The sequence below is a fragment of the Mustela lutreola genome, chromosome 8, assembly GCF_030435805.1.
Source record: "Mustela lutreola isolate mMusLut2 chromosome 8, mMusLut2.pri, whole genome shotgun sequence".
In the NCBI taxonomy this organism is placed as follows: domain Eukaryota; kingdom Metazoa; phylum Chordata; class Mammalia; order Carnivora; family Mustelidae; genus Mustela; species Mustela lutreola.
Genome location: NC_081297.1, coordinates 62,860,072 through 62,874,241, shown reverse-complemented (window position 1 = coordinate 62,874,241; position 14,170 = coordinate 62,860,072). Strand labels below are relative to the sequence as shown.

At 51.7% G+C, this 14,170-nt stretch overlaps 1 protein-coding gene across 1 annotated transcript; it reads right to left on the bottom strand.

The window, feature by feature from the left end:
* Window positions 1–595: 595 nt before the first annotated feature.
* LOC131838731 (keratin, type II cytoskeletal 5-like) lies at window positions 596–13,735 on the bottom strand. The gene is made up of 9 exons (XM_059185272.1): window positions 13,256–13,735; window positions 11,226–11,434; window positions 8,602–8,662; window positions 7,727–7,822; window positions 5,511–5,675; window positions 4,613–4,738; window positions 3,705–3,925; window positions 3,133–3,167; window positions 596–2,422 (listed from the first exon to the last, which is right to left on the bottom strand). The coding sequence occupies exons 1-9, from the start codon at window positions 13,733–13,735 to the stop codon at window positions 2,220–2,222; spliced, it is 1,596 nt and encodes a 531-aa protein (XP_059041255.1). The 3' UTR covers window positions 596–2,219.
* Between the last annotated feature and the right edge of the window lie 435 nt (window positions 13,736–14,170).

Below are 14,170 nucleotides of genomic sequence, written 5' to 3'. Positions count from 1 at the left end.
ATGTGAGTCTCCCGCCAATAGGCATTATGTCTTCTCCGTTCCACCTGAAGATTAGGAGCCTGGAGCTCCATAGTTTTGGTCTAACTGTGCTATTTCACTGTCCCCTTCTTCCTAGACTTGACTTTGGGTCCTAAAATGCTGGGAAGGGAAATTGAGGTTTGGGGAGGTCAGGGGTGTCACAGAAGGCCAAGGGCAATGGTGGGGTGCAGAGGTGAGGTGTGATGGGTCTTGTTGCATGATGGCAGGAGAGGGGGATTCCCATTCTGCCCTGGGGTAAGTGTCACAGAAGTTGGCCCAGGAGATGGTGTGAGAGTGGATAGTGACACTAAGAAGCCAGACCGGAGAGCAGTCCCCCACCACTCCAAGGCCAGAGCGTGGTGCAGTGACATGTTGGGTCCCCGGGAGCCCGGGACCAGAGCTGGGGATCAGAGAGTAGGGGATTGTTGTCTGGATCTGTTGAAGGCAGAAGGCACCTTCTCCCAGAAAACACTGGTTCCAAGGCTTCCCTCTGAATGTGAGATAAGACACAGACTCTACCAACACCTAAAGAGCTCAGTGACACTTTATTGAAGCGGTTTCAGGAACTAGGCAGGCATGGGAAGTAGGCAGTTTGGGAAGGTTTGAGATAATCAGAGCAGGGTGACTTTTTTTCTGACTTCATATCTCTCCTGGCTTCATGTCCAAAGCTGAAAGCCAGGCCCTGCTTGCCTTTGGAATTCATTTTGGTCTTGAATGCATGGCGGGTGTTTTGAGAGCTCCTAGATCCTCAAGTAGGGAAACCACTCTGTGAAGGCCGGTCTGAGAAAGATCTCTGGACCTATGCAGCTCCCCTCCTCCACTGCTCCTCTACCTCTGCTTCCTTCACAGGCCGGACCAGCATCCTCTGAGAGTGAGCAAGGTGTCAGAGGAAGTACTGTCTCTCTCCTGAGTGTGCCCTCTTAGGCCTTCCCTGTGGGGCATAAGGTTTGGTGGACTACCTTGAGAGTGCAGTTCTAGCCAGGCCTGCGGCACAGGCAAATCCACACCGTAGACATGTCAGAGATGGGGAGATGGAAAAAGAGAGGTCAGGGGAGAGGGAACAGGGGATATATTGCCAAATGGATGAGTGGGAGGGGAAGAAAAGAGAGAAATAAAGGAGCAGAGGGGAGGGATGAAGAGAGGAGACACACAGGGTTGTGGAGGAGGAGCAGAACAAGGAGGGAGGTGGAAAGAGCAAGGTAAGAAGGAAAGAGAACTTTCCAGAGAAGAGATATGGCTACCACAGAGCAAGGAGAAAGGAGCAAGGAGAAAGTCTCCTGAATCCTTCGGTGGGAGGATTCTCTCAGGGCCATTCTAACACAGGCTGACTGGGTTCCTTTTCCAGGTCATCTGCTGCCCGGCTACCTTCCCACACCCGGGTTAGCCTGCCTCCCTCCCACTCAGCAGTAGAGCGGTTCTGTGTGGGACGCTAATTCTAATAGTGGCTTAAATGGGGCAGAATTGAAAGGAATTCGGCTATGAACTATCAAGGAGTGTAGCCCCAGGCCATGGAGAACTTTTGCCTTCTTGATAAAATCATTCTATTCTAGTGTGAATAATCGAGTTGGTCATATTTCAAAGGGTGTTGATTCCTTATTGCAATATTCTGGTGGTGGGAGAGTGGTCAGGGGAAGTGGCTGGGAGTCCAACAAGGGACAATATGGGAGGAAGTGAGGACACGACATCCTGCTTGGATTGGCAGACTTCCCTGGTTGGAGGGGCTTGCAGGAAAGGATCTTGTTTGCGGCAAGAGAACACATGCGTGGGAACTCTGGTCTAGACTACATGCAACCTCTTTGGGGGCACTAAGGTCAATTCTAAGCTCCTTCCTCCCCCATAAAGGACTTTGGGCGGCATGGATCTGGCTCTGGTGGGGAGGATGACCCTACGGTGCTCCAGCTCTGGGAGCTGCTGATGGGCAAAGTCCTAGCCCAGGTCTTAGCACGGAGGAGTTGAGTGGGTGTTAGTTGAAGTAGATACCTGGGGCCCCTGGAGGGCCCTGGGATAAGGAGCAAGGTGGGGGATTACCCCTGTGGGGATGCATCTGGAGGCAGAGGGATGGACAAGATCAGCTTAGAACTCAAAGGCCACTCCCCACGCCTCCTGCTGTTGATTCTGTGCATGGGGCATCAGCAAAGCGGCAGGCCTTAGGGTGGGGGATCAGGGGAGTCTGGAGGCGGGAGCCTGGAGGATGGGGCGCTTTAGCTCCTGTAACTCTTCTTGGTGGACGATGTCTTGGAGATCATGCGCATACTGGAGCTGTTGCCACTCATGCTGCGGCTGCTGGTGGAACTGAAGCTGCCCCCGGAGCTGTAGCCCAGGCTGCTGCTGTAGCCGCCGCCTCCTGACATGCAGAGGCCGCCGCCTGAGCTGTAGCCAGTGCCCCCACTGGAGGAGACCACGGCTGTGGAGACAAGACACAGGGCACATTGGTAGACTCCTCTGGGTCCCCAGGAGCTCCCTCCCTGGGGGGGCTCCCCACCCCGCCCCCAGAACAGGAATGTCTTGGACCCAGGGGCCGGGGTCTGAGAGGGTGGTCATGGACTCGCCATCCCCGTGACACGCTGCCCCCTCTCCTGAGCGTCTGTAGAGGACATTGTACTTTTTAAAGCACTTTCACAGCTGTGACCATGTTGATCTCATCAGGCCGAGAAAGCACCATTACTACCATCACCTCTACTTTCCAGAGGGAGAATGGGGGTGCAGAGACATCAAGTAGCAAGTCCAGGGTCATACTTGCTGTGTCCATTTCTCTGCTGCACAGGGTTCTCGTACTGGATGGAGCACAAGGCCTTGTGTGCTGGGCAGGAGCATAGGCTCCCATAATGGAAGAGGCCCGAGGGCCACCTGGATGGGTGTCCCCCAACTGTAATTGTTCTGACACATCACTGAGAGGCAATGGTTTATAGTGTCCACTTAACCACATTCAGTGACAGGGAGCTCACTACCATGGGACACAGCTCCCTACAGCCTGTCAAATATTCGAAGATGCCTCGACCTCCCCTCTCTGTCTTAATGACATCTCTGTCCACATCTATCCCCAACACCTTGTTAGTGATGCTATTGCTTCTGTTTCGATGCCCACTTTTCTAGTATCCCAAGACATTTACTCACAGATATTCACGGGTCCGACACCTTCCCCAGTGAGTCTGTTGCGGGGGGAAGGGGGGAGAGAAAGAGACATTTCATTTGCTGAGAAGTTGAAGATCCCTGGGCTCTTGCGTCTCCTGCTGTCACTTTCATCTAGCTAATAAGAACCTGCGAGGGGACTCTAGAAGAGACACCAAATCAAAATACATAGAAATGGGGAGAGGGATGCCAGTTTGCTAGGTGGAGAGGGACACTTTGATTGTAGGCATCTCCAGCAAGCACAGAGCCCCAGTGGCCCATCCCCAGTGTAGCCTGGGGGCTGGGTAGGAATGGCTCTGCTAGTGGCCTTCCAGGTGGTCATGGGCCACCTCTGCCTGACATCATCACCCCGATCCTCTGCCCCGGGTCCAGTAGCAATGATGGGAGAGGCTGAGACTACAGAGTGCCTCTGGGGAAAGGCTGCATCTTAACTCTGTTTCTGCCTTTGGAATTTCTTCTGGGGCCTGACACTGGGGCTCTTGGTATCTGTGAAGTCTGTTTGAGCCACGGTGGGAGCCAAGGTTCTTGAGCAGCCATGGTCGGGGAAAGCCCCCCACCTGCACTCCTCGCCCTCCAGCAGCTTGCGGTAGGTGGCAATCTCGATGTCCAGGGCCAGCTTGACGTTCATGAGCTCCTGGTACTCGCGCAGCTGCCGGGCCATGTCCTGCTTGGCCTTCTGCAGGGCGTCCTCCAGCTCAGCCAGCTTGTTCTTGGCATCCTTGAGGGCCAGCTCCCCACGCTGCTCAGCATCAGCGATGGCATTCTGGAGTGTGGCACACTGCCAGGGGCACAGGGGAGTTTGTGAGGTCGCCCCCAGAGAATGGAGTAAGATGTGTTTTTAAGGTTAAACATATGGGAGAATTTCCTGAAATGGATTTATGCAAAGGAACTTGGAGTTTCATCATCTTTAAAAACAAGATTAATCAGGGCACCTGGGTGGCTCATGGGTTAAGCCTCTGCCTTCAGCTCAGGCCATGATCTCAGGGTCCTGGGATCGAGTCCCGTATTGGGCTCTCTGCTCAGCAGGGAGCCTGCTTCCCCCTCTCCCTCTGCCTGCCTCTCTGCCTACTTGTGAGCTCTCTCTCTGTCAAATAAAAATAAACAAACAAGCAAACAAACAAATAAATAAAAGATTAATTTCTGTCCTCCTTGGATAATTTGAGACTTAACCATAAGGGAGAAAATGATTTTTGGGGGGATGGCCCTTTCTGATGTTGCACTTCTCTGCATAGTTTTGTCTTGTATGTCCCCAGAGGGCAGACCCATCTGTTAAGGAGCAACTGATGGGCAGATCTCAGAAAGAACGTCCTGACCTCCCTGGTGGGGTGGGAGACAGCATAGTCACAATCCTGGATGGTCCCTCATCTGGGGAGGTTTCTTTCTGCATGGGCTGCATTGGGACCAGGCCCAGGTCCGCCAGTGGTCAGGGGCACGGGTGGGATGTCTGCTGGGAGCTCAGCCCTACCTGCTTCTTCAGGTTATCAATCTCAGAACGCAGCCTCTGCATCACGCGGTTCAGCTCGGAGATCTCCATCTTGGTGGTGCGGAGGTCATCCCCATGCCGGCCGGCTGACCGCTGCAGCTCCTCATACTGGGGGGACGTGGTGGGGTAGGGAGGGCATGGTCAGGCCAGAGGCAAGATGGCTGTGGCCTCCCAGGGCCCGACAGTCTTCTAGAGTGCTGCTTGGAAGTGCCTCCCTTTGTCCCCACAGCTGCCTTCCATCAGATTCCATCTGCACTGTCTCTCGGCTCTGTCCCCTCCATGCCCGCTGACCCCACCCCACAGCTGGACCCGCCCTGTGTCTGGTCTCTCATCCTCCCCCTCTGTATCAGGTTATCTTTTCCTCACGAGCTCAGCAGCACGCAGGGGTGCTTTTCACTCTCTGATTTTTAAGCTCTTTCATATTTGTGGCTCCCCCGCTTAGAGAGTTTTCTCTAACTTGAAAAATCTCATTGTGTGGCCCATGTTGACCCTTTGCTCCCAGCCCCTCACCACTGTACGCTATACCTCCCTTCTCCAGATCCAGGAGGCTGAGCCTTGGTCTAGTTCCTACCTTCCCTCTCTGGGTCCTGCTGGCTGGTGCTGTCTAGCTGTCCCTTGCTGGCCTCTATGGGGCATTTGAGGTGTGTCCATCCTCCCCCTTGCAGAGGACTGACCACCTCCTGCTTCACCTGGTTGTTTCCCCGGGATCCTGATGGTGTTGCCCAAGGGGTGCTCCTGACAGAGGGTAAACTCAGGCTGAACTCATATCCCTTTGACCCCATCTGAACACGACACCCAACAGGACAAGGCTCTTACCTAATTTGCCTTTGAAATCCCAGTTCTCTAAGACTGTTTCATGGACTTGACCTTGACATCTCACCTTGGTCTGGTACCAGGACTCGGCCTCAGCCCGGCTACGGTTGGCAATGTCCTCGTACTGGGCCTTGACCTCAGAGATGATGCTGTCCAGGTCCAGCTTGCGGTTGTTGTCCATGGACAGGACCACAGAGGTTTCTGAGATCTGGGCCTGAAGCTGAGCCAGCTCCTGTGTTGGGGGCCAAACAGAATAGCTGAAGCAGGGTGTGTGTGTGTGTGTGTGTGTGTGTGTGTGTGTATTGGGAGACAGTGGCCAGGCCCAGGAAACAGACATTGGTATCAAGGACCTCACTTGCACTGTTGGGGTGCAGTCCTCTGTATTGGTCCAAAGGGCTGGGAAGGACATTAGGAAGGTCACTGAGTTTACACCCGGACTTGATCATCAGCTCATCTGCACGTGGGGAGCAGCCACACAGGGAACCCTAGCCAGCATCCTCCAGCAGCCACTCCCGCTATCAAGGGAGTACACCTTGCTGTGACCTGTCAGTGCCGGGCTGTCTCAGGTTCTGAGAAAATACAACCTTTTATACCAAATAAAGAAATCCTCTTATGACAGAAAACTGAGTTACAAGGAACCAGAAAGCTCTGCTGCATCTCAATCCTGTTTCCCAACTTGGCTCCTCCCTGTTCCTCAGGGATGGAAAATGGAAATCAGCTCAAGACAGCAGAAAGGGCACCAGAGCAAAGCACTGGAGTCTGGGTTAGATCACTTCTCTGAGTCTCAGGGTGGCTGGTCCTAGCACTGTTTTACATGCTTTCTGCGAGTATTAAACCAATTCATGTCTACATAACACTGTTTTTGAAACAGTAAACCACAAATTATTTGTTATTGATCACTTTCCAGACTCATCTAAGGTGTCGGTTCCACCACTAAGGTTGCTGGATCCTGAGACCAGCAACAGCAATAGCATTACCTGGGAACAATAGCCCTGGGAACTGCAATATTTTGGTTCCTACCCTAGATTCACCGAATCAGAACTGGTATTTTAACATGTGGTCTAGAAGATTCTGATACACTTTAAAATTTGAGAATCCCTGGTCCACAGCACAAATCTAAGTAAAAATATTCCTTTACTTTGTTTATTAAGGATTGGTTCATGCATCCCCTGCTTCAAGCAATTATTATTTTGTTGTTGTTTTGCAATATGTTTTTCCTACATAGTTTTCCTGGTAGCTGACCTAGCCTGAGTTGGGGGGTTGTTTCAGCCCACATGCTTACAGCTGTCAGCATTGTAGTGAACAAGCAGAGAAAAATGATGCCTTTTTTTTTTTTTTTTTTTTTTTTTTGGTTCCTATGCGGGCGGCAGGGTGGTCACTGCACCTGTCCAAAGCCATGGAGCCCATGCTCCTGCTCCTGGAACATGACCCACTTCTCTTGCACCCCAAACATACGTCATGCATGGGCATATCACCTGTCTTTATCAGGTCTACTGGGGGGCACACAATGCACCTCTCACTCCATCTTGACCACTCTCCTCCAGCCACCTTGGCCTCCTCCTGGCATTCCTGAGTCCTCATTTCTTCCCATTTCTCATCAGCTGTCACCCACCTCCTGCCTGTCACCGTTCCCTGTTTCTCTCCATCAGCCCTACTATGCCTGAAATGGCATAGTTATCCCATCCTCTCTGTGCTGCTCCACTGTAATAGAAGCTCTAAGAACTTAGGGGCTTTGTTGTGTCTGCTCAGCACTGCCCCTGCAGCCCCAAGGATAGTGTCTGGCATGTGGAGTTGCAAGTGATACGTGTCTTCAGGAGAGCTGGACATCTGCCCTTGGTGCTTTTAAAAGCACCCAAGGGTTCACTGATTGCCACTTGGTTTGTGAAATGGCATCATTCACAACCTCGTCCTCTAGAAAGAGTATCTGGTAAATTTGTGCTGGGTTTGGGTGAGCCAGGATGCCCAGCGATGTCTCTGGAAAGCACGTGAAATTCATCAACAGGAGGGTTTTTTGTTGTTGTTGTTGTTGTTGTTGTGTTGTTTTGTTTTGCTTTGTTTTTTTGCCTGACCAATAGCACATGCATGGTCCAAGTGGTCAAGGTTGAATATCTTGCCTGACCCCCCAGCTGCTCTAGGGAAACTCATTTTGTTCCTTGGTAGGGAAAGCAGCTTATGCTCCATGAATTCCAACCTGGGGACATGGTGGGGAGCAGAGAGGAGATGAGGGAAGGAGCCGGCAGCCTGTGTGCCCAGCCTAGGCCCCCAGCCCCTGACACTGCTTACCGCATCATAGAAAGCTCTCAGGAAGTTGATTTCATCCATCAAGGCATCCACCTTGGCCTCCAGCTCCACCTTGTTCATGTAGGCGGCATCCACATCCTGGGCACAGAACATGCTATCACTCTGAGGCTCATCTCTGGTGCAGCAGCCAGCCCGTCTGGCAGAGAGCTAGGCTGGAGAATGTCAGCACCCAGGGATGAGAGCATTTCTCTGTTCCAGGCTTTGGAATGGAATTTGCAGGGGGGCGAAGACATGTGGGGACCAGGGCTGTCAGGGAATGCTCACCTGTTCCCTAGCTCATGTTACATGGACAGATCTTAGGTCACCTGCACTGGTGAGGTCAATACCATCCTGGGTCCGTGGGTTTCGGCTGCCTCTGGGCTCTCCCAGCCTCTCCCTGGGCCCTCCTCCTCACACTCTCAGCCCCTTCCTGGGCTGCACACAGGGCTGCTCTTTTCTCCCTCCCCAGCTGCTCTCCCCTCCCTCTGTCCGCCCTGCTCAGCAGGAAGGCCCACCACTCCATGGAGCCATTCCCTGTCCTGCTCCTGTCCTTCTGAGCCTGACTGAGCCTTAGCGCAACACAGGGCCCATTTTGCTCATTTCTCTCCTCAGGGACTCCATGTGGGGAGGGGCTGGTGTCATGATTTATAGCCTGGACTCTGGAGTCCCAGATCGTGACTCACTTCTGATTTTCTGGGTAAACTTGGGCCACTTACTTGACCTCCCTGAGCCTGAGTTTTTACACTTCTAGAGTAAAACCTGCTTCAAAGATCAGCTACATGAATTAAAAGGTGCCAGGCCACTGGCTTCAGTGGCGTCACTCCCAGAAGGGGCTCCTTGGGCCTGGGAGCCAGGAGGGAGCAACTCTGTCGCCTCACCTTCTTGAGCACCACAAACTCATTCTCCGCCACTGTACGTCTGTTGATTTCTTCCTCATACCTGTGGGAAGGATCAAGAAGTGGATTGTCAAGGTGATCACTGATTAATATATAAAAATATGGAATCAGTATCTTGGATACCTGAAATGAATCTCCTATTTTAGGCCAATCATAAATCAATACAAAAAAGCAGATGGGTGTTAGGAGCAGGCTTCTGGGAGTGAGGTCCAACAGTTGGGGTCATAGGGGGGTAGGCGGTGTGGGTCTCCAGAAAAACCATGGAAAGTGAGCCACTGTACACGTGTTCCCCCATGCCCCATCAATCACACAACCACTTCTGTCCAAATACAACTCAAGCCCAAAACAACAGTAAAGCAGAACCACGCTCATTCCTTCTGAGGTTGTCTTTTTCAAGGCTTTGCTCCATAGAGTGATGATGTCCCCATAAGGGGGCCAGCAGCCTTCCTTTTTCTCCTCGTGTTACCCCAAGCCGAAAAGAAGGAAGGAAAAAGGAGTCGTCTGGCCTGAGGCAGACAGTCACAGGCCTTGACTGGCTCCTGTCCTCCGTGGTACCTCTACATTGTCTTGGCGCTCTGGTCTTAGCTAAACCGAACCATAGAGAGGGAACCATCCTCAGGCTAATAGGGGTCCTCCCTCCTCCTCTGCCTAGGCTTCTCATTCTTCAATTTGCCCCTAGAGAGCAGCCCTTTTCCCCTCCTGCCCCCTAGGGGCATGAGGAGGTGCACTTTTGCTCACTGAGCTCTGGGAAGGAAGCTTCCCTTCTGCTCTAGGTGACTCATTTCCTCCCCAGCCCTCCTAAGCATCAACAAGTCCTACCCTCTTAGCAGCTCTGGGTGGTTGGGTGGTTGGGGTTTGGGCTTTGTCTTTTCTTCCTCCCAGCAGAGTACACTGGGTCAGGTCACTTAACCTTTCAGAGGCTCTTTTTAACCTCTAAATGGCTCGTTATTATTATTTTTTAAAACACCAGGTACTATCCCACTCTAAGTATATGTGGTATATATACTAAGTATATGTGGTATGTGTGTGTGTGTGTATATGTATATAGTGTATATACATATATATGTATATACACTAAGTTAGTGTATACATATATATACATATATATATATATATATATATATATATATGTATATACACTAAGTACATTGTGTTGCCTCCACTGTCCAGTAGGATCTGAGAAAAGCCCTTTCCTGCCACTGAATCTTCAGTATTGTTCCTTCTCCAGAGCAGATGAGGTTTTCCTTATTGTTTCCTCGTGCTGCCTTTTAATAAAATCTGAATCTTCTCCTCCCGCAACTCCATGTAACTGTCCTCACCTTCTGTGTTTTCTGTCTCACAGTCCCTCCCCCTGCATGGGCCTCTTAAGGTCCCTGCCACAGGAATATCACTGTCCATTAACCAGGACACACTCTTCAACTGATCCCCAATAGTCCTCCCCAGTGCCTCTGTCTTTCTCCACCTTGAGTGTTAAGTCTCTTCCTCCAGGAAGACTTCTTAGACTGAAACACTGTTACTCCATGTTGCATACATATTATAAATTATCCATCTCCACTTGTTTCTCTTGCCTGTGTCTGCATCATTAAATACACAATCATCCCTATAATAAAAATAGCTAACACTTATTTAAAAATTACTAGGCACTGGACACCCTACCAAGTATTTCACATGCAAATTTTGACATAATATTCTCAACCCCTACAGAGTGGGCACTATTAATAGGCTCTTTAACAGACAAAGGAACTAGGGTTCAGGGAATCTGAGGTAATTCAATTAGTAAGTAGTGGGGCCAAGATTCCATAGTGCTGCCCAATAGAACTTCCTGCAGCAACGGATATGCTCTATATCTATATCCAGTCTGGGACTCATCAGCCACATGCAGCAACTGAGCCCTTGAAATGGGGCTAGTGTGACTGAGGAACTAACGTTAACATTTTATTTAATTTTAATTAATTAAAATTTAAAAAGCCACAGGTGTGTGGTAGCTACCATTTAAATTCATCTCAGACCTGAATTCTCATTACATTAGAAAAACTATAACAGAAACTCCTCAACTCCCTTATTTTGTTTGGACCAAGAGCATTAGACATAAATTAAAACAACAGAAGTAAGAAGCTGCTTGAATCTATAGGCAAAAGCATGCCATCATGTTTAGTGGGCTGTGTGTGTGTGTGGTTCCGCAGAGAAGGCAGCAAATCTGTCTCCTGCTTTGTTCCTGGCCTTGGCCAAGGCTGGGATGAGTGCGTGCCCTCATGTAAGTTAGCAATGGGGCTGAGTTGAACAGATGTGAGAGTGAGAGTCTATGGGTTTGATTCTGAACTCATGAGTTGGCCACCTGCACAACGTCGGCTAAGTCAGGGGCTGTCTCCAAGCCTCACTCTCCCCATCTGCAGAGTTCACACGGTGGTTGTGCAAAACCCACTCTTAGTGCCCGTGCAGGTCATCATCATCTCCATCCCTCCCCTCCCCAAAGCCTCACTGATTCTGCCTCGCTGCCCTGAGTGTGCATCCCACTGCCCCACTAGACTGGACACTTTCAGAGAGCAGGGCCTCCCCAGGACCCTTGGGGCAGGGCCCTTGCCGGAGCTGGCTGAGCGTCTACTCACTTGTTCTTAAAGTCTTCCACCACGTCCTGCATGTTCTTCAACTCCGTCTCCAGCCGTGTCCGCTCGCCACCCAGGCAGTCCAGCTGCCGTCTCAGGTTGCTGATGTAGGCTTCAAACATGGGCTCAATGTTGGCCCTGGTGGTTTTATGCTCCTGCAGGAGGCTCCATTTGGTCTCCAGGACCTTGTTCTGCTGCTCCAGGAACCGCACCTGCCCAGACCGGAGGGGAGAGACCATGTGGGCTGCCCTGCAGCAGCCTCCCAGAGGGCTCTGCGACACAGGGCCCCCCAACAATGCAGGGAGGCCCTCTAGGAGCTTGGAGCCCAGGTGGCAGTCTCCCCCTTGTCGTCATCCTGGAGGAGACTGGAACGTAGAGAACCACACAAATGTGGATGAAACGGGCCTGGGAGACAGGCAGTGGCTTAAGTAGGAGGCGGGAGAAGTAAGGAGGACTGGGACCAGAGGGGCTGGAAACCATCTGCATCCACCAAACAATGCTGATGGAAAGAACACTCCACCGTCATCTGGCTGGGTGGGATTTTGATTCCCATTAAATGGGTAGGAGGTTCCTGGCAGAAAATTTAGTCTGTCCATTTCTTTTCCCACGTGATTTCTCCAGATCTAGAACCTGGACTCAGCTGTCCATACAGTCCAGGAATGCCGAAATGGGTCACCCTAAAGTTGCACTGGGGGACCTGGCCACAATGCCAGCCATGTCTTTGGCCTGCTGTGTGGCGTAGGAAGCCCCCTCTGCTCTCTCAGGTCCCTTGTGGTCTTGTGCTACTAGCCTGGTTTGCTTGAGTTGTACTCATCTATCTGCTCCTGCATCTGGGAGGCAGCCTTGGGAATATGCAAAACCTTTCTCCTTATGCAAAGTCTTTCTTTTGGGGTCCCTTGGAATGACACACAGCCTCCGAATGAAGCAATGAAGGAGCCTCCATAACTTTGGAGATGGCAGTGTACCTCCAGAGGGCCTTTAACAAATGCCCCTCTTGCCCTGCCCACCTTTCTTCTCTGTTGTTAAAAGAAGAGGGGTAATCCCAGCCTCAAGTCCCTCCCTATCACATCTCCTTTCCCCCACATCCCCTCCAGATGAACCAAGCAAAGGATAGCCTGCCTTTTCCTCTCAGAGCCAGTTTCCTGGAAACCTCACATCTGTTGGTGCAAATACCAGGCCAAGTGGGGTGACATGGGTGATCAAATGGAAGAACCTGTTGCTCAATGGTCCCTTTGGTTAGACTGGCATATTCGTAGATATGGATGAGACATTCCATAGCCTGCAGAGTCACCATGGAGTCCATCTGTCCAACCTAACCAAGGCCCAAGACGTTAGGGGATGTCCTCCTAGCACTAGGATCTAGGTTGGAAGAGTCTAGCACTCTTATTTCCAGGTCTCATATATAGAGCCAGAATAAGTCATATCATTGAATTTGTTCTTCCCAGACAAAGCAACAAGCTTACGGGGGAACCAGTGGCAGAACAGAAGAGAAAAGCTTCTCTTCCCAGACCTGGGGAAATCCCTAGGAGGACAGGTCATTCCACAGGGCACCCTCAGGGCTGACGTCACAGGTCAGCTCTCACTAGAAGAAAAGTGGAAAAGCCAGCCCCTTGTCAACCACTCAGCTTCCCCGACATACCCAAGTCACCAGGGAAGTCACCACAGGAGGACTTGCCCTTATTAACTGCAGGAAAAAGTGACCCCAGCACGCTTCTCATAACCTTTCATTCCTTCATTCCTTTGCCTTTAAAATGATCCTTTTTGCTGTCTGACTTGAATACACATTCATTATCCATCAAAAGAGCAATGGCCTTGCAGTAGGTCAGACAGCTCTGGAGTGTGGAGATGAACATTTTTCTGCTCCCACCTCAACAAGGTAGGAAACCACTCCTTCTTTCACCAAGTCAGCAGTCTTCCTAGCCCCCAGGATTGCAGGTCCTGGGCAAGTCCCAGGTTACCTCAGAAAAGCACAGAAAGTAGAGATACCCCAAGCACCTGCTGCTTTTCTGGTGGGGATCCCAGTTGCCTCTCACCTTGTCAATGAAGGAGGCGAACTTGTTGTTGAGGGTCTTGATCTGCTCCCTTTCCTCCTTTCGCACCCGCTGGAGGGAGGGATCAATCTCCAGGTGGAGGGGGGTCAGGAGGCTTTGGTTGACAGTGACCTCCTGGATGCCCCCGGAGCCAGACATCATCCCGCCTCCAAATCCATACCCGCCAAAGGCTCCCCCAGCCCTGTAGCCCATGCCTCCGAGCCCCAGCCCATAGCTGGCACCTCCACCGCTGGCCCGGCTACAGCGGTAGCCTCCACTGATGGAGATTCTTTTGCTACCTCCAAAGCTGTGGAGGCTCCTCGTCCCGAAGCCACCCACACAGCTGCCCCCGAAGCTCTTCCCGCCCTGGGACACAGAGACAGAGCTGAAGCTGGGCCGGCAGCCTGGGAGGAGGCTGGTCGAGGAAGCACTGAAGTTCCGAGTGCCTCCTGACTTGATGGTGACAGAAGATCGTTGGGTCATGGTGGGAGCTGATGCCAGAGAGTCAGAGGAGCACAAGTGTCAAAGGGATGAGGAGCTTTCCAAGTCTAGCTGTCCCAGACTCTCCTTGACTTTTATCCCTTTCAAGAACTGGGCTTGGCCGGAGAAGATCAAAGACCACTCTGTTGAGTTCACCTCAATGGCATGTCTGGCCAGCACCCATTTTCCTGCCCCCTAATCATCACGGGGAACACCCTACCCAGGGCAGGACCAGGCCTGGGGATTCGGGCCCGGGGTAGGCGTGGGTCCTGAGCCCCCCGCCCACCCAGGTTCTCAGGCTCACACGGCAGGCACTCCCACTCTTTCTGAGCTGTTCCTCTCTTTGGATTCCTAGCTCTTGGACTCTGAGCCCAAGTACTGGATTATGCCCTTCCTGTTGCTGGGAAAAGAAGAGAAACCTCATTTACTGAGGACTCA

Coding starts and splice junctions, on each gene's coding strand:
- LOC131838731 (XM_059185272.1), bottom strand. CDS start 13,735: ATGACCCAACGATCTTCTGTCACCATCAAGTCAGGAGGCACTCGGAAC. Junction 8,663..11,225: donor GTGGAAGACTTTAAGAACAA/GTGAGTAGACGC, acceptor TCCTTCCCACAG/GTATGAGGAAGAAATCAACA. Junction 2,423..3,132: donor TGTCGGACCCGTGAATATCT/GTGAGTAAATGT, acceptor TTGTCTCCACAG/CCGTGGTCTCCTCCAGTGGG.